Source organism: Ptychodera flava, chromosome 9 (assembly GCF_041260155.1).
Source record: "Ptychodera flava strain L36383 chromosome 9, AS_Pfla_20210202, whole genome shotgun sequence".
Classification (NCBI taxonomy): Eukaryota; Metazoa; Hemichordata; class Enteropneusta; family Ptychoderidae; genus Ptychodera; species Ptychodera flava.
This window is the reverse complement of record NC_091936.1, coordinates 2,826,828-2,845,744: the sequence shown is the minus strand read 5'-3', so window position 1 is coordinate 2,845,744 and position 18,917 is coordinate 2,826,828. Positions and strand designations below refer to the sequence as shown.

The window sequence follows — 18,917 nt, the reverse complement described above, 5'->3', positions numbered from 1 at the left end:
CGAACCACCAAACGGACTCACAACGTGACCAAAATTAATATACTTGCCTCGCTAATCGGAAAGCAAGACCACTAAAATGCATTAAAATAATTTTCACAAACACAAACTAAGGAAAGAATCTACACTGCGACTGATGGAAACCACACTCGGGTTTCGAAACGCAAGCGTCAAAGGGCGATTCTATCAACTTTTGTAACAACATAGGTCCGGCTGCGTCTCGCCATAAGCTTTCCCCACACAAACAAAACATTACCGTACACACTAATCCAAACTTCTCTACAAATATCCAAAGCGAAACAAACATTTCATTAACACAAACAATCGGATAAGAATGTAGGAACACATTTTCGAAACGAATCAAACACAAACTCGACACAAAAACATTTAGGATAGTTAGGTGGGGAGCCTGTTTCACATTTTTTACATCTCGCTATACTGTCTATGATTCTAAAAATAAAGTCATCTGCCACTTTTTCTGTATACGCGGTTTGGCAAAACTCATCTCTTCAATCGAAAGTCGGGCGATTTCATGGTTCTTTGGGGCACTTAAGTGTACGTCGAGCTTAAGGAATGTAGTTACATTCGCGATGTTTTATTCGAAAATTATTTATTTCTTCAAGGGCAAATGCACATAATTTATGCTGTTGGAAATACTGGCCGCTCATAAACAAGACAATAAACTCAATATATGTGCATCTTTACTTTTATTGTCAAAGTACCACCGACACCCACAAAAAACCAAATGGTTCAGTCCAGGTATTTGCAACTCTGCCATCCGACTGGTCAACAGGAAATCAACCATAGGTGTCTTTTGGCACGCGTATACGCCAGTCACCTAGGCGACGGTAATCTGCACCACTTATCACCATCGGGAAGGTACTCCTCCCCATATACCACTGGCGATCCCACCCTCAAGGCACTGCGTCATTCGACCAAGCATTGTTATTGTAATTTCCTGCATAAAATTAACAGCGAGGTCAACCGGTCAAAATGTCTTGGCATTTTCTGGCATGCATTGTATGTTAGGTGATCAGTCTTGTATTATTTCATGCAATATCTGTGATATTGGTGTATATTCAGATTTCCAGTCAAGAGAAGAGAATCATGATACTGGAGGAAACAGTGATAGCAGTGACCATGACAACAATACTGCTATCCAGAACTTGGTGGTTGACATTGAAAGTATCCATGAAAACACCTGTAGGTCCACTTCAAATTGTAGTGAATTACAGCGCCAGAGATGTCGAGCCATGCTGCATAACTACGAGGCTAAAGTTGGCCAAGTGAATGCTGAAGTTGATGAGGTGGCATCAGCAATACAGAGACATCAGCTCACCAGACATATAGTGCTTCTTTTGTTACTGGTACTCTCAATGTGTATAGTAAGTTTTCATGTCTTCATGCTTTCATTTATTAAAAACAATTATTTTTTGCACCTTCTGCCACTTCATAAGCCAAATTAACTGCTGAATCAAGTTCACTTTGACAATATTAGGATGTTACAATGCAAGAGAGAAACATATACTCTGAACAAGAATTTCAACACAGTTAGGAGAAAAATGGTCAAATGTCTAGCAAGTGTAACTTTAGAAGTAATTGGCGACGCCCTGACCATTTCTCTATGGGCAAGGGCTAGAGGAAAGCCAAAAATTAACAGGCAAGACTTGCTGAGCCTGTTAATTTTGGCTTTCCTCTCGCTCAAGCCTATGAATCAACATTATTGGTCAGAGCAGAGTCTGTTATTTCCATGATATTATCAATGAACCCAAGAAAACTGTCAAAATTTACAAATATTTCCCACGCAAAAGACAACAGGGCCTCAGAACTTGTGCAATATGTGATGCACTGTCACGCACTGTAAAAATTTCTGTGTATTTGTGGTCAGTCACATGGTTCAGCTCAATCAATTAAAATGTGACGGACAGGGCATGGTAATAAAATGTAAGTTATTGAAATGCTTGTACTGATGGAGAGAGTAAGAACACCATGTAATTGTAATCTTGATATCTTGCTTTGTAGGGTTTGTTTCTATGCCTATGGAGACTCTTCAATGATGCCAGGTCTGGTATTTATGTAGAATTGGAATTCCTTGATAGTGTTTTCACCTATGGACAGGGTTTCTTTGTGCTTGCTTGCTTTGGATTTGACACTCAATACGTAATAATGCCATTTATTAAGAGGTAAGAATATTCACAGTACTACCACTTACAGCATCCATTTCAAATGCATATTATCTTGTGAAGATGTAGATGATAAACTGTTTCTATCGTTGTTCAATTTCAGCAAATTGCTTGATGTATTTGATAATATGCTGCAAAATATAATGGACTGAAAGCAATTTTAGATTCTAGTTTTGTATCAATGTAACAGGTAAACTTTTTCCAAAACAATGTCAACAAAAGGAATTTTGGTGTTTCCTTTCTTCACTTTCTTTTATTTATCCTTTCATGCTGAGAAATTGGTTTCTTAGAGTTTTGGCACATTCATCCATTGATAAAGCTACATCACAATCATTTGTTGTACTTGTAATTTGTGTATATATGTATGTGGCATGCCAGGAAGTTTTGCTCTTCAGGAACTGCACATTGCTGTCTGCTGTGAACGGTTGGATTGTCAGCATCAGTGGCATCCTATAAAATTCTTTTATTGTAATGGCTGTCTCAGAAAGAGTCGCTTCTATCAAAGATGTACTTTATGTGTTTACAAATCATCTTCAAGCAACATGTAGTAGTGATTGCATAATGGCAGTGGATGGAGTTGTAAAAGGGCTGTCACAAATTTATGTTTGTCATAGAAACAAGTAAATTTTTGTTCTAATTATGTCCTGTTGCTTATGTTCATTAAGTCCTTAAAGTAACAAATACTAAGAATTCTTTTTATGTTTGTACCTGTGTCACTCTTAAATTGATTGTCATTTAACTGTGATACTGTAAAGTTGGATATTTAGTGGTTTTTGGATATTTTTGCAACTTTCACAATTACAAACAAAACATGAAAATTTCCCTCATGCAAAACTTGTTCTGGCCTAATGATTAATATTCATGAATTGTCAAAGATAGCTGCCATTAAATGTAAATTCTGCATTGCTACGGATCTATGTACATGTTTCTTGGTAAAATCAGTGTAAAACTAGTTTACACAACTGCAACCTAAAATGTTTACATGTCCATTAAAACCATGTGGATGACATTGCAAATCATCTGCTACCTTCTTGATGCCAGGTTTTTCAAAACTGCTTGTGATCATATTGACTTTCTGCAGTATTGTCATATGACTGCAGCATCCAGTTTGCATGAAGAGATTTCAAAGCAGAAAGGCAGAGATCAGGTTTTACCATTTCAGCTTAATTTCCATATTTGAGATGTGTATTGACTTGACAGGCATACCATTCATTGATAGAGTATTCCCCTGTAGATTGACACATCAAATAACTGCAAATCACCATACAGTTATCGATACTGGAACACTAGTAGTGGACCTTAGCATTATCAAGCAAATCTTGTGGTCAGCTTTGACCAGTCACTTCTACTTGTTTTAAGCTTTCTAATTCCACTGACCAGTGACTGATAGGCAAGATACATATGTCAGGGTTATTAAAGTTTATGATGAGTTTGAGTGGAATGTTGCAATTCACAGCAGCACCATGGATGCCTTGAAGAAAGTGCTCTTTCAAGTTAATGCTTGGAAATCATCAGGCAGCTGTTGGTGCCTTGCTTTTATCAAGTCATGGCACAGGGGACAGCGTACATGTTCATATGTATGGGGGTGTTGTTTTCTCAGCAGGGGTTTCTCGTAGCCAGTGTTTATTTAATGACATGACACAGTAAAAGAGAAACAGAAGAAATCTTACAAAACCAGTGCTAAGACCAAGACACCCAAGGTTGGTAGTGTGAATCCTTATTAGGACTACCACTGTCATAAATTATTGATATAAATAAACAACAGCAACAAGAAACAGTGCTGAGAAAAAGACACTTCTAACCCCACCCCACCACTATGGACATGTATGCTGTTTACTGTAGTCAAGTTGATAAACTTTTCACCATGTTTATGCAAAAATGATGTTGTTGGCAATAAAAAGGCATTTCATGTCTCTAATTTCAACAAACCAGTAGATTTTCCCCTGCATACAGACTAAGTTTGTTTTATAGTAAAGGAAAACACGAAATATCCCAATATAAAAATATTCTGATGTACAGTGTTCAGTCTAGAAACCTTGAAATCCAATACGTTTCAAGTAAACTGATCTCCAGTATTTTAAACACATAGCAGTAGTCTTTTCTGTTTGGAAGCTAAGATCTTATCAGTCTCTCTGTTCCATCATCTACAGTACAAGTGTCTGTACATATGTGTACACTGTATGTCTGTGTATGGAAATATGTCTGTCTGTCTGTCTGTCTGTGCATGTGTATTTGTGAAAAACAACACATCACTAACTTATAGTGTCTACTATTTTTCTCTGCCTACTTCACAATGTAAGGATATCAGTAGATCTTGATTATTCACTTACTGTCATCAAAGATAGGTAATATTTACTATACTCTTATATTTCTCTAATTTATAAATCCTGCAATCTAAATTATTCTCTATCCCCTCTATGTACAACTACATACTCCACACTAGTCTTCCTTGTTTTGAACTGGGCTGTCAATTATACACAGCTTTCTGAATAGAAATTTGTCCATTACAGATTGACTTCTGTCATCTTATGGTTTCTTTGAAAATGCTTTCACATTTTCTAATCACAACTGCTTTAATACATATTTTATTTTCAATGCCAAAGAACATTGAAGGATTTTTGTCAGTTTGCAACTTTTGAAATTAGCAGCACAGCTAACTGCATACAGTCAGTAATTTATGCTGAATGAACGACTGAAAATACTCAATTATAAGTTTCATTTGTTTCCTCTTTTTTTTGAATAACACAACAAAGTATCAACGAGTAGCTTGCTTGTCCACAAAAAATTGTCAGTTATTTCAACCTGTTGGTCCACGGATATTTCTTCTATTGTCATTGCAAAATAGTCTATTGAGAGATGTCTGATGCAATTCTATTGAGAGATACCTGACACATTTTAAAGAGATTTGGGCTGATAACTGATATGCAGAATTATGTTGAATATTTATGTTGTACCGGTACCCAGTGAAGTTGTAAATGAAGATACCTTCTCTCTACCCTTGTACATTTGATACTTCACAAACCCGTATATGTCTTCTGTGTTACATCATTCTCACAAACAAAGTTGGTCCAATAAATATTTTACTAATTTCTGAAACTGGATAAAAAAATAGCTATTCAATAACAGAGATCCTAGCAGCAGCAGCTATGGAATGTTGAGAGCTAATGTTTCATTGTAGCCCTCACAAAAATTTTCAGTGATGAAAAATTCCATGTTTGTAAATGACATTGAATTTCAGGGGTGACTTTGGAAATAAATTCTTAGGAAGATTACGTCATCGATATGTTTTGGGGGCATCTCATGGATATGTGAACACTAAACACTGATGACTTTACATAAAGTGAACTTAAAATATCAAATGCTCTTTCTCCTCTAACATGTCCTGTACGTTACAATGTGGAGTACATGTTCACCCATCTTTTTGACTGAAATTTTTTATTTTTTGAATTCATAGCAATTTCTGTATTCTCTGAAAACAATAATTTCCAGTGATGTTGTTTGTGATACTTGAGGAGAGTACTGTTTCCCATTGTGTCCTTTCCCTGGTTTCTCATTTCATCATTACAAATGTCAGTTGTATGATCATTGATCTGTGGTGATGTACATGAACCTATTGCATAAAACCCAATTCCCTGTTTGAATCAGGTTTTGGTCAGAAATCACTCATTGTCAGTGTGTATCAATCATATTTGCATGGAGTACTTTATGATATTTTTTATCGTTATCACATCATATACAGCACATTTCTCAGTCTTTAATATTTTACGAATATATCATTACTGCATTAGACTTGGTACAAGTCTGTTAATGAAAAGTATTTTTGTTTTGGGATGTTGTAATGTTATCTCAACATGGGTGGAGTCATTGTAAGATTCACACAGCTGAAAGTTACCCTATTGCATTTTCCCCACACATGCACAGATGCCGTGGGTGAAGATGGCAACTGGGTGAAGATAGCATACGTAGACATCAAATTCATCCCAGTTAAAAAGTTTCACAGAAAAGTAACATTAATGCTATAAAATGGTGTATTTTACAAAATCATCAACTTGAACCAAGTCTATTACTGTACCAATAGCGAATATAAGATTCATCTTGGTTATCAGTGTATCTGTTCTTACAAGGTCTACGTTATTGCATACACTCAAAATTTTTGGTTCATATAAGTAACATTAGTGCCTGAAAATATTTCAAAATACATATGGAAGAAGTGAGAATTTTCTGTAAGTTATCACAAACATTTAAACTCAATTTTTGTGTCATTTTGTGGTAATCTGCAGAATAAGCATTACTAACACTCAGCTTGCCATGAAAGGAATTACAAAAATACCGGTAAATGAAGCAAAGTTCTTTAGACTAATCAATTTACCGTAAACAAAGACATAAGTGGTAACCTTTGTTTTCCTTGTTTTGCCATAGATGGCGCAAGTTCTGGTATGGTGTGGAGCAGGTGAGACTACCCAAGTCAGGAGACTTGAGTAATGAAATCAGGTTTACATGTGAACAATTTACAATGTACCACAAAGACAGATGTCGACAAGAGCTTGTCCAAGATTTAAGGTGCGCCTTCTTTTAATTTTAACTCTTCCTGATAGGTTGTTCAATTCATTGCAGTGAAGTCTATCACAATTTTGAACCATTGAAGGTGGAAGTACCATCATAAGAGAGTTTTTCATTACTTGATATTAGGTTTAAAATGGTAACAGTGGTAAGCAGGTAAATATCACTAGGGTTCACCAGTCATTTTACCAGAGTTTCCCTGGGTTTATCACAGTCACAGTAATCAGATTGGGGACAGCAGGAATCTTCCCAGGGTTCCCTAGTAATTTACCAATGTTCTCCAACCCCAGCAAAAACACTGTCTGACACTTGTATGTGCTGTATTCTGCTGCTATATCCACAAATACTTACAGGGACAGTAGCTGTAACTTTTGATGATTTTTGTCAGTGTTTTAGTTTTTAATATCAACCACAGTTTCTTGTTCTGTTCTTCATAGCATACATGTATTAAGGTAAAGGGCGACGAATTCGGACGCGCACACGCTTTAAAACGTTTCTGCGCAGATTTAACTCAGGCCTGCCGCAAATGGGTTATTTTGTAGCGCATATATTTAACATCACCTGTCATTGTTGAAATTGCGCTTTTACCTAATTTTTTGATCCAGTGTGTTAGAAATACATGTGACCTATAACCTTGTCATATTTTGACCCCCTAGGAAGCTGGTTTTTATTCAATATGAGCGAAAAATTAACATTTCTCTCCCATTTATGTGGCGAAAATTACCCATTCACCTGGAGATATTGTAAAAAGTAGCGTGGTGACACCCTGTTATTAAAAGTGTAAACTAAATGGCATTATGTCAGGAGTTTATTCGCCAAGTTTGGTCAAAATGACACCATTCAAAGCGACAGGAAGAAAGTTTGAAAATTATGTAGTGATATAATTTCGATATCGTCATTTTGTAATCGATAGTTATGTTAAAATTTCCAAACATCATGAAAACTATACATTCGATAGATATGGATCTTAAGTCTTGGTATTTATTAAAATTAACTCGTTTGCTAAGCGTTTTATAATTGCTTTCTTTAGTTTAAGTGAATTATATCATTTTACCTTCTCGTGTCTATTTATAGACAGAGAAGGTATTAGAGTTGAAAACCAGTATGCTGCTGTCAAGTACTTCCGTCTGTCAAGACTTCCGTCTGTCAAGATCCGTTGACGTCATGCCATTGTGATGGGTCATATCATAAACTGGTGGGGGTGTTCATGGCTCAGGTTGAGGTGTGGGAGAACGATTTTGAGCTATGACGAAAATCAAAAGGGACTTAGCGGCATAGCCACAGTGTTAAGCCTTTCTCCAAGGTTTCTTAGTTGACTACAATCTATTACATACTACTGAGCTGACGTTAGAGGTACTCACTTTGTGTTTGCTCACTCTGTGAGCGCTAGTGTTTGGTACTGAGTTGCGTGGATATCCCCTCATGGCCTCACGTGATCTTGGCCTGTTGCATAATCTGCAGAGATGATCATATGCCTCCGTGTCTGAAAACTGTCATTATGTAAGCCTGTCGGCATTTTCCTTGCATTTTTTCTCATTTAATTTTGCAAAATATCGGCGAGTACCTCAATATTTCAAGATAACCCTTTCTTCCCAATCGTTTCCTGGAGTTTCAGAGTCATATGAACGAAAATGAGTGAAAGTTTTAGACAGGAAATCGGACGTCGGCCTTGTCCAATGTTTACAGTACAATCAGAAGTTTACGTGGAGGAATTAACCAACAAACACTATTCATGATGCCCGCCCTCTAGAGGCAGACCCTCCTATATGAAGTACCACATTTGATGCTTGTGGAAAGCTTGACCACACAATGGAGCATTTAAACTTTTAGAAAATGACAAACTGAATAAGAAGGTATTCAGAAAATGTCAAATACTGCGGGAAAATGCGCAAATATTCAATATAAACAGGTTAACTGACTGGTCAGCTATAAAAAACAATGAAAATGTTTATGATCAAAAGTTTTGAGATGCGCACATTTTAACAAATACAGAAATTATTAACATTATAAATATAAGACCAAACTATTTTTTCAGGGATGGGACAGGTTGGAAATGAGGGGTGAGAGACAAAGGCACTCCTATTGCTGCATGTGGATGCAGCCACACCATTTCATTTACAGCATACTTATTCACTGTGTTGTGTTCAAGTTCCATATTGTACTGACTGTCATACAAGGATAACATGAGCAAATCAAATCAAATTAGAAAAGGATCAACGCTGTTGTGTGGATTTTGCTGAACATGGCTGATTTTAATATTTCGCCCTATATATTTGGTATCCAGCAAAGGCATATTTTGATGTAAAGTCAAAATTAACACTACATTGCTGACAATATATTTTACCGTTTCTGCATGAACTTTTCTTTTTTAAATTATAGTATATTAGTACTTCAAACAGATTAACAGTTATCGTTATGTCAACCCATAATTTTACATCACAAAGACTGTAATTCTGCCATTTTTTTTTGTTTTTCAGTCATTTTATAAATTTTGCACTGCACAAGATGATTGAACAAATTGCAATGTTTGAATTTGTAAACTCAAAGAATAAAAATCCTTTGGTCACAGATTAAATTATTTTTAAAAAGAAATTTACTCTTAAACACTTTTAGCATATATTCTTTACACGGTCATGTATTTCAAGGAAAATATGCCTATTAAAAACAGTAATTTCTTCACTTTCAATTTTTTTTCAATACTATGACAATTATCAGCCATGAGGTTATACAAACACAAGACCAGATAAGCATTTTCATCATTTTCACAGGACTCTTTGGAAAATCCATTAAAAACAGTTAAAAGTGATTTAAATGATCACTTGGTATACATTTAATTTACAGATGCCAGGTTGTGTATTTCACATGCACTCAGGCCAGTAGGAAGTGCGTCATTACTATTTTGGACTGTGAATTCTTATTTCTGAATTATTTAACTTTTTCCCACATTGAACTATCTTTAGGCAGTTTATACTGTAGCTTAGAATTTTTTGATTGATGTATTTAATCATCTTTTGGGTTCTTTGGGTCCATATCCCACCTCATGCCCCTACACATGCCAGAAAATCCCGAGAGAGTTTGACCGGTTGACCTCGCTGTTAATTTTATGCAGGAAATTACAATAACAATGCTTGGTCGAATGACGCAGTGCTTGAGGGTGGGATCGCCAGTGGTATAGGGGAGGAGTACCTTCCCGATGGTGATAAGTTGTGCGGATTACCGTCGCCTAGGTGACTGGCGTTGCAAATACCTGGACTGAACCCACGCGTGGACTGAACCATTTGGTTTTTTTGGGTGTCGATGGTACTAGTACTTTGACAATACAAGTAAAGATGCACAGATATCGAGTTTATTGTCTTGTTTATGAGCGGCCAGTATTTCCAACAGCATGAATTACGTGCATTTGCCCTAGAAGAAATAAATAATTTCGAATAAAACATCGCGAATATAACCACATTCCTTAAGCTCGACGTACCCCAAAGAACCATGAAATCACCCGACTTTCGATTGAAAAGATGAGTTTTGCCAAACCGCGTATACAGAAAAAGTGGCAGATGACTTTATTTTTAGAATCATAGACAGTATAGCGAGATGTAAAAAATGTGAAAGAGGCTCCCCATCTAACTATCCTAAATGTTTTTGTGTCGAGTTTGTGTTTGATTCGTTTCGAAAATGTATTCCTACATTCTTATCCGATTGTGTGTGTTAATAAAAATGTTTGTTTCGCTTTGAATATTTGTAGAGAAGTTTGGATTAGTGTGTACGGTAATTTTTGTTTGTGTGGGGAAAGCTTATGGCGAGAGACGCAGCCGGACCTATGTTGTTACAAAAGTTGATAGAGTCGCCCTTTGACGCTTGCGTTTCGAAACCCGGGTGTGGTTTCTCATCAGTCGCGGTGTAGATTCTTTCCTTAGTTTGTGTTTGTGAAAATTTATTTTAATGCATTTTAGTGGTCTTGCTTTTCGATTAGCGAGGCAAGTATATTAATTTTTGGTCACGGTTGTGAGTCCGTTTGGTGGTTCGGTTTGTTTGTTCTATGTTTCTTTACTTCGGTAAATTTTGTTTTGACTGGTGTGTCTTTTAGATTTTTGCGGAGGTTTGTGAATTTTTAGGCAATAAGTACCACTGGGGGTACGGATTTTATGTTTATTGGATCAAGATACTCACAAGTATCCTGGTTGATGTGCTTGTTCTTGTACATTTTGATTCATAGTTCGTTTACTTTGTTTACTGTTTGCTCTGGCTTGTTGTGTATAATACTGAGTGTTGCGTAATTGCCTTTCGCATTCGAGTACGTAATCGTTTGTGTTGACAATGACGAAAACCCGACCCTTGTCGAGGGTTTTTTTCCCGAAATTTGTCTATTGTTTGCAAGCTGGTTTATCGCGATTCTTTTAGCACGCGACATGTTTTGTTTCCTTGTTTGAAAGGGTATCTCTAGAAGTGCGAGTTTAGCAGCTTCAGATAGCTTTCAAGTTTTTGGTGTTTGTTGTTTGTGGAGCCCAATTTGACTTTTCTTTGAATTTGTGTTGTTACGATTGTTTGTGTCTCACGATGTAGCGTAGTCACATTTTACGACTTTATTTGTTGAAATCCTGAGGTGGTTTGCGTCCGAATTAATTTTAAGGCCTTTGCCTAGTACTATTTTTCGGAGTTTCATAGTTTGAGCGATGATAGGTTGTTGTTGAATTTCATGTTGTTGTCGGCTTTTCTTTGGAAATAGCTGATTTATTTCCACGGCCATTTTTTCTGTTACGTTATTTTTATGTGTACGATTTTTGTTATTTCTTTTAAGTGTTTGTGTGTTCTATGTCATTTTATGTTTTTTTTTTGGTAGTTCTCTTTTTGGAGTGTTTGGTGGCCCTGAAAAGGGCCGCTTGGTATGGGTTTTTGTTAGCGCTTGGCGCGTTTGTTTTGGCGATGAGCCTATAGCTTTTTTATGCCTCTTTTCGCCGATTCGATGTGCTTGGTAAGTAGGTGTTTGCCGCCTTCTTGTCACTGTGTGTGCGTACATGGACAGTCTGCATAGCCCTTGAATGTGGTCTCGATTTTGATCAAACTTACAATTTAGGAGTATATATCAAAACTGATAAATGATTTATGTTTTCACATGGGTTCACAAAAAGTTTCGCCCCGGTGTTCATTTTTGGCCCAGGAATTCCATCTACCCACCCTTTACAGAGTAGTAAGCTTATGGGGCAAGTAAATATGGATGCGCCGGTGCGATTCAACGATCAACCTGTATATCGCATCGAAAGTCAACAATTTTACGGCACGGACTATGATTTTATAAGTTTATACACAGTCCCTCGTGGATAGAGAGACTGTGGTTTATATAAAAATTATAAGGCGCGGGGTATTATATATTGACTGATTACTGTAGCTATAGATAGGCTACATTCAGGACGGGCAGCGACGGGCAGTAATTAGTAGGCAAAACCACGGTCCCTCCACAGAGGGACCGTGGCAAAACAGGTGGTTTTCACCGTGGGCAGAACTCGGTGCAATGATACTGAACATTAATAGTAAGCCTGTCACCTTGAAGGTAATGCTCTAGGTGAAACAAGTAAGCTTACTTCAAACGCACGATGGTACAATTTACAAACATTCCTACCTCCATGGTACAAACAACACCACAAGTGAAACGTACACATAGAAATACACGCGTTCCTACGTTGTGCCCATCCGGGCCACGCGATTAAAATATGACTGCTAATGCTGGATAGTGTTAATTGGGTCGGTAAACAGTCAATTAATAGTTAATTGACTACCTGGGTGATTGGCAGGTCGTGTCCAACGACGCATATGCAAAGCAGGCCAAAAGACAAAAGCCCCCAAAGTTATTGACAGCTGGCCAGAGGTCACCATGAATATGTAATGATGCTTCACTACGCAGAAACTGCGTAGTCAAGCCCTTCTTAAACGGTCAAACTCTCTCGGCATTTTCCCTCATGATCATCAACTATTTACCAACAACTCCATGCCAACAACCAATTACCTGACCTGGCCACACATTAGAGAAGGTACAGCGTCATTGACGGTATTTTTATTTATTTCTAACGATGCCATTTTAACGTCCGTTTCCATGGAAACGAGCGTGGTGACCCCCATTTTTTATTTCATTTTTGCACTTGCACAACTTGCAAGAATATTTGTGCAAAGTTTCAAGAAAATGACACCATAACTTATTTTTGACGTAATTCGTAGTACTTCACCTTAAGACACAGTATTCAGCTTGTCAACACTGCCTATACATGTTTAGACTGCATTGATATTGTTTATGAGGGAATTTTAGATCAGTCTTAAATATAAACATCAACAGTACACTTTACATGTAGGCAAGCCAAACTATCGGGTTTTCAACATGCTTTGGGGAGTGGAACAACAACTTGCAGTTCACAATCAAAATGAACATTGAAAAAAATCACAGTACATTTTGACTACTGTCCCATTAATTAATTTATTAATAAGCTCCATTGTCAGAGAAGTGGAGCTTATAAGAGAAGTTGATTGTCCAATGTCGTCTGTCATTCGTCCATCTGTCTGTTGGCCATCAGTAATTGATTTCTTCTCTGAAACTGCTGGTCTGATTGTTTTTAAATTTGGTATACAGGTTCCTTTGGGTGACCTAGGTTTTTCAGATTGTGATGAAATTCCCATATTTGTAGTTTAACTGCAATTTCTCCCATTTTTGGTCAATAATTCTTCTCTGAAAAAATTGTGTGATGCTGTGACATTTTACACGTAGGTTGCTAGGGGTGAAGCTCTGTGAAGTTTGCTAAAATCCTTTTGAAATTTGCAAATTTGTATTTTGGGGCAATTCTTTTGGGGTTCAATAAACTTCCCTCATACTGCTTGTCCGATTGCTTTGAAATTTTATATTTAGGTCCCCAGGGATCTACGTCAGTTTTTTACAAATCATAACAACATCTGTATTTTGGGGGCAATTTTTGCTGTTCTTTGGTCAAAAATTCCAAAAATCTGCTTTATAGAGTCCCCTTGTCCAATTGCTTTTCTATGCAGGCTCATAGGGGTGACCTGACTAAAATTTGTTTAAATTATTATAAACCTTGCATACTTATATTTGGGGGCAATTTTTGCTGGTTTTAGTAAAACAAAACAGTTGAGCAATAGTTAAATCTTTGTTATTGGGCAATGTCTGTCACCAACGATGTAAATCGTCAACAGTTGCAGCAGTGACTAGTGTATGCAAATGATTGGCAGTTGTATACTTTACCATCCAAAAAGATTTTCTACAGCATAATTCAGCAATTTGCTGCTGATATTCAAATATGTCTCATAATTTTAAGTGTCCCCTTTGTTGACAAATCAGCCCACACATATTATCTTAATTATCCTAAATATCACAGTTGAGCTATACTGGCTACTTTGTTGCTTGTTAAAGCAAGTTGACCAGTGACAAAGTCAAGTTGACCAGTGACAAAGTCAAGTTGACCAGTGACAAAGTCAAGTTGACCAGCATAGTGAACATGAAGGAGAAATGAAAGCAAAATACTGAAAGTCATTTACTTGACACTGCAACATGATGATGATGGACCATTACATTTATTGAATTTAGAAAAAAGGCTCTGACATTTTCCAGGCTCTGTTTGACTGTCTTTTATGTCTTACAATTATAACAGATACAGACTGCGAGTTTACAAGAATGTCTTCAGAGGAAATACATTTGTTGACTGGCTGATTGAGGTTGGCTTGGCCAAGGACAGATCTGATGCTGTGGAATATGGTGGTAGACTGCTATTAGGAAGTGTTATCCAACATGTGAAGAAAGAACATCATTTCCATGATAGACCTTACTTCTATCAGCTTGTTGAGGATACTGAGTCAGTTTAGATTGTGCAGCGCAGTCTTTAGGTGATCTTTACAGATCAGTATAGAGGGTAAACTTCTTAATCTTCCAAGGACAGAAATCTGAAGTGTTGATCTGATGTGAATTGGAAAATTACTGAAAAGACAAAGTATGAAGCTCAACTCTCTGATGTTTAGTATATTCTGTGACATGATATGATAATTGTAACCCTCTCTGGTTTTCAGAGGGATTTCAGACCGTTTTACATCATATGTGAATTTGACAATCATTATTGGTCTACCAAAACGTCAACATCTGATAAAGATCACAGTGCATATATTATAGTATTATTATGTTATTATATACCTAAGTCTGTAGAAGTTTCATGGTACAGTGAGTTTCATTACCAGTGAATGTGGAGCCAAGTAATACTAATGCAAAGTCCTTTAGGTTTTATTGGATGCTATTTGACCTTTGACCTCATGAATTTTATGTAAATACAGGGAAGACAAGACAAGATTTCAGTATTTTTTTACCTATACATGTACTGATATGTAGCCATACAGTGACCAATGGCCAATCCTTAACCTGTGAATTTATGTACAATAAGTCTTCTAAACTACTACTGCATGGGCTGAAGTTTTATTTTGTGCAAATAGCAGACACGCTAAGGGCATTCTTAGTCGGGGGATGCAGTGTATGATGGGCATTCTGAAAATTCAATACTTTCCTTTTTTAGCTCATATTTAGTATGTATATAAATACCAAAAAGAGCTTATACCGGTATATGGTGAGTCGGTGGCGTCTGTGTGTATGTATGTATATATGTGTGTGTATGTATGTGCGGATGTATATCCGTCACACGCAAAAGCTCCTAAACCACCGCATGTACCATCTCAGTATTTTGGTGTACAGGTAGAGCCAGGGGTTGAGATGTGACTTTGTTCAAATGAACAAATCAGTGTCAAAAATATGCAAATGAGGTAAGAAAAAGGGGAAATCCTGCAAATGTGCGGGAGTGGTGGCATTAACGGAAACAGATTATTGAGTCATTTCCTGTCATTGTTCATGAACTGTTACATATTAGCAGATCTGCTCAAACTAAGAGGGACCAACTGTGTTAAAACATTCCTCTGCTATGCATGTTGCTAAAGTTGACCTCCAGTACCTAAAGTTTCAGACCTTATTTACTTTTGTCATTCTTGTTTTTCTGGTTTAAATATTTTTTGAATGGACTGATTCAAACCAAATATGAGCACACTGTCCTTGACGGTATTTTTTCAAAAATTCAACCAAAAACCAAGTGTATAATAACAAGGTTACTTGCAACATGCTGGGATTTGTATCTGCATAAATTATAGACTTTGCTATGGTCTTTGATGCTACATATCTCAGACCATACCCCCACTGTACTATGCACTTGAACGTAAATCCCAGTATTTTGTTAATGACCTTGTATTACTGACTCAAAAGACGTGTTATATTTCATTTGTACTTCAAAACCTGCCACTTTCAAATTAGTTGTTTGAAATTGTTGAACTCAGAGATAGTTTCCAGCATGTGCAATGATAGAAAACATCCATTAGGGAGGGGTGTTTTAATTCAAGTTTGAAGAAAGTACAAAATTGTTGCTGATTAGAGGAAAAAATTCCCTAAAAAGATGAGTACTTTATATTTTAGTGTGACTATGATAGAAACTGTATGACTGCGTTGTAGCTAAGGACAGAGAGGACACCATTTCTGTATAAATTTGAAAAGTGAAAAGGATTCACACAACTATGTAAGCTATTTTACACAAGCTTGGCAGTCAATGCTGACCAACTATAAAATAAATTTATTCATAACTGCCAATCGAGATATTTCTTACACATCTCTTTTTTTATATTTTTTAATATTTAATATATTTTAAGCTCAGACAATCTTTTTTGTCATGGTCGGTAGTTACTCCATGATGGTGCTTGATTTGTTTGTTATTTTACAGCGCCAGTAGCTATAACTTTTGATGTGTTTTTTCACTATTATTTATGTTATTGTCAATTACAGCATTCTCTTCTATTCCCCAAAGCATGTTGAGATACATGGTACGGTGTTGCCGCCAGGGCGCACCCTTGCGACAGTGTCCCCAAAATGGAACCCGTGTCCCGCATTCTTGCGTACTGCGGGGCATCTCAGGCGCATTCGTGAGTCGACTGTGTTGAGTGTGGTCTACAAGTAATATCTGTTACTGACGATGACCTTTGTTGTGGGTAATTATTCTGAGGCTTAAACCCGCATACTTCGGAGCTGTGATTAAAAGTAATTAAAATGCTGCACTTGATGTCATAATTTGTTTGACTCTAGTCCGTCTGAGCTCTGATTGGCGGTAGATATGGTATACTGCTTCAATTGCCTGAAATTCAAGCATAGCGACGCGGTCCCGGTAGCTTGAATTTTGTTCTGTGAAACTAATTTGTTACATAATAATACAGGATTTAATTGACAACTGATGCATGTTGTCCCCAAAATGTGCAAAATGTCCCCAAAAATAAACAGCAGTGGGACACAGTGTCCCCTGGTTTCAAATTCCTGGCTGCAACACTGACAATATTCAGCTTGTCAACTCAGCCTTTACCTGTCGAAAATGCATTGTTATAGTTGACAAGTTACAAGTGAATTCTGGTACGGACTGCCACTGGAATGCAAATTTTAAGAATAACAATTGCCCTCAAGGTATACACTGTGTTGATAAGCTAAATTGTATGTATTACAACATACTTTGGACAGTAGAACAAGAAAGTGTTGTTGACATACAAAAACTGAAAAACTTATCAAAATTGATGGCTACATGCATAGAAATGTTGGCTCAATGCAGAAAGATTTCCTACAAACAGGCACAGCGTACACGTGAGTTTTAGAAACAATGGGCAAACCTTAGAGAAGTCAAATATGCAAGAATGAAATATTGAAATTATGGCTCATTTTAAATAATAAAATTGCAAATATAAGAAGGTGAACAGTGGATTTTAATAATCTGCAAGATTGAAAAATGTAAAATGTTTCATTGTTGTGAGATTTCATACAAGGATGGCAATTCAAAGTATATCATACCTCAGAGCTATTGTGCTCAAGTTCTACATCTCTCATCATATTATGCATTACACTATGTTCAGCATTGAAACTTTTACACTTTTGTTATGTTATGTCTTTCTGTGAGTGTTATCTCCCGACAAGCTAGAATAGGTTTACTTGATCATTATGTGTTCATGACCTTTGATGTATTGAGACTGGAGAAAAGCAAGACACAAGGAGCTGAATGTTAAAATTGTTAGAAAACTAGAGACCAGGACTTTATGCAACTGTAAGAAATAAATGGTTTGAAATGAAGGATTGTGTTTGTGTGATTTGAAAGTTAAAGTGTGAATGTGTTTGTACGATTTGAATGTTAAAGTGTGCATGTGTTTGTACGATTTGAATGTTCAATCGTGAATGTTTTTGTACGATTTGAATGTGCAAGTGTGAATGTGTAATAAAAAAATAGTGTATCATTATATGGTAAATACAAAACAGGCACAGTATGTGCTATTCCACCAAATATGTAAAGGAAAAACAATCCAAAATTTATAGAAAAGCAGAATTTGTTTGATGGTACGGTATAGTGTATGTATAGTATAATTAGATTGTTGATATCAAGGTATAATGTATGTATAATATAACTTGTTGGTCGGTAAGGTATAGCACATGTATAGTGTAATTTGATGGTTTGTTTAAAGGTATTTAGTTGAAAAATATTTTTCTCTTAACCCACTTTAAAACGTGGTATTTAGGTATTTTGGATTGACTGCAGTATGGCTTCTTCAAATCATGCTTGACTTTGTATTTTTGTGGCAATTGTTTGTGTTGTTGGTCAAAAAAATATTCTAGTCTGAAAGCATTTGTCTGATTGTTTTGAAATTTGGTATGCAGGTTGCTAAGGGTGGTCATGAAGTTTGCATATTTGTATTTTTGGGTCAAATTTCCTGGTGTTTTTTTTGGTCAAAAATGTTCTTCTTTGAGACCGCCTGTCTGAGGTTACTTTGATTGACTTCAGTAGGGTTTATGCAAATTATGCTAGATTTTGCATATTTGTATTCTTGGGGCAATTTTTCCAGTATTCTTTGAAATCTGAAATTGCCTATCAGATTCCTTTGAAATTTGATATGAAGGTCTGCTACGGGGAACAAACGTCAGTTTTATACAGATCGGAAGAAAATGTGCAAAACTATTTGGTCCAATTGCTTTAGCATGCTGGTTTGTAGGAATTACCTTATTTAGATATGTGGAAATTCTGATAAAACTTGCATACTTGAAGTTTTTGCCGGTTTTAGTCAAAGAAAATGTTTGTCTGGACAGTT

At 36.5% G+C, this 18,917-nt stretch overlaps 1 protein-coding gene across 1 annotated transcript in view; it reads left to right on the top strand.

The window, feature by feature from the left end:
• Positions 1–17,910, top strand: part of LOC139139755 (lysosomal cholesterol signaling protein-like) — a 37,880-nt gene extending 19,970 nt beyond the window's left edge. The window contains exons 9-12 of the mRNA XM_070708651.1: positions 1,081–1,382; positions 2,020–2,180; positions 6,600–6,740; positions 14,381–17,910. Of these exons, the coding sequence (XP_070564752.1) occupies positions 1,081–1,382; positions 2,020–2,180; positions 6,600–6,740; positions 14,381–14,591 (815 nt within the window). The 3' untranslated portion in view covers positions 14,592–17,910. The remainder of the gene's footprint in view (positions 1–1,080; positions 1,383–2,019; positions 2,181–6,599; positions 6,741–14,380) is intronic.
• Positions 17,911–18,917: the final 1,007 nt, after the last annotated feature.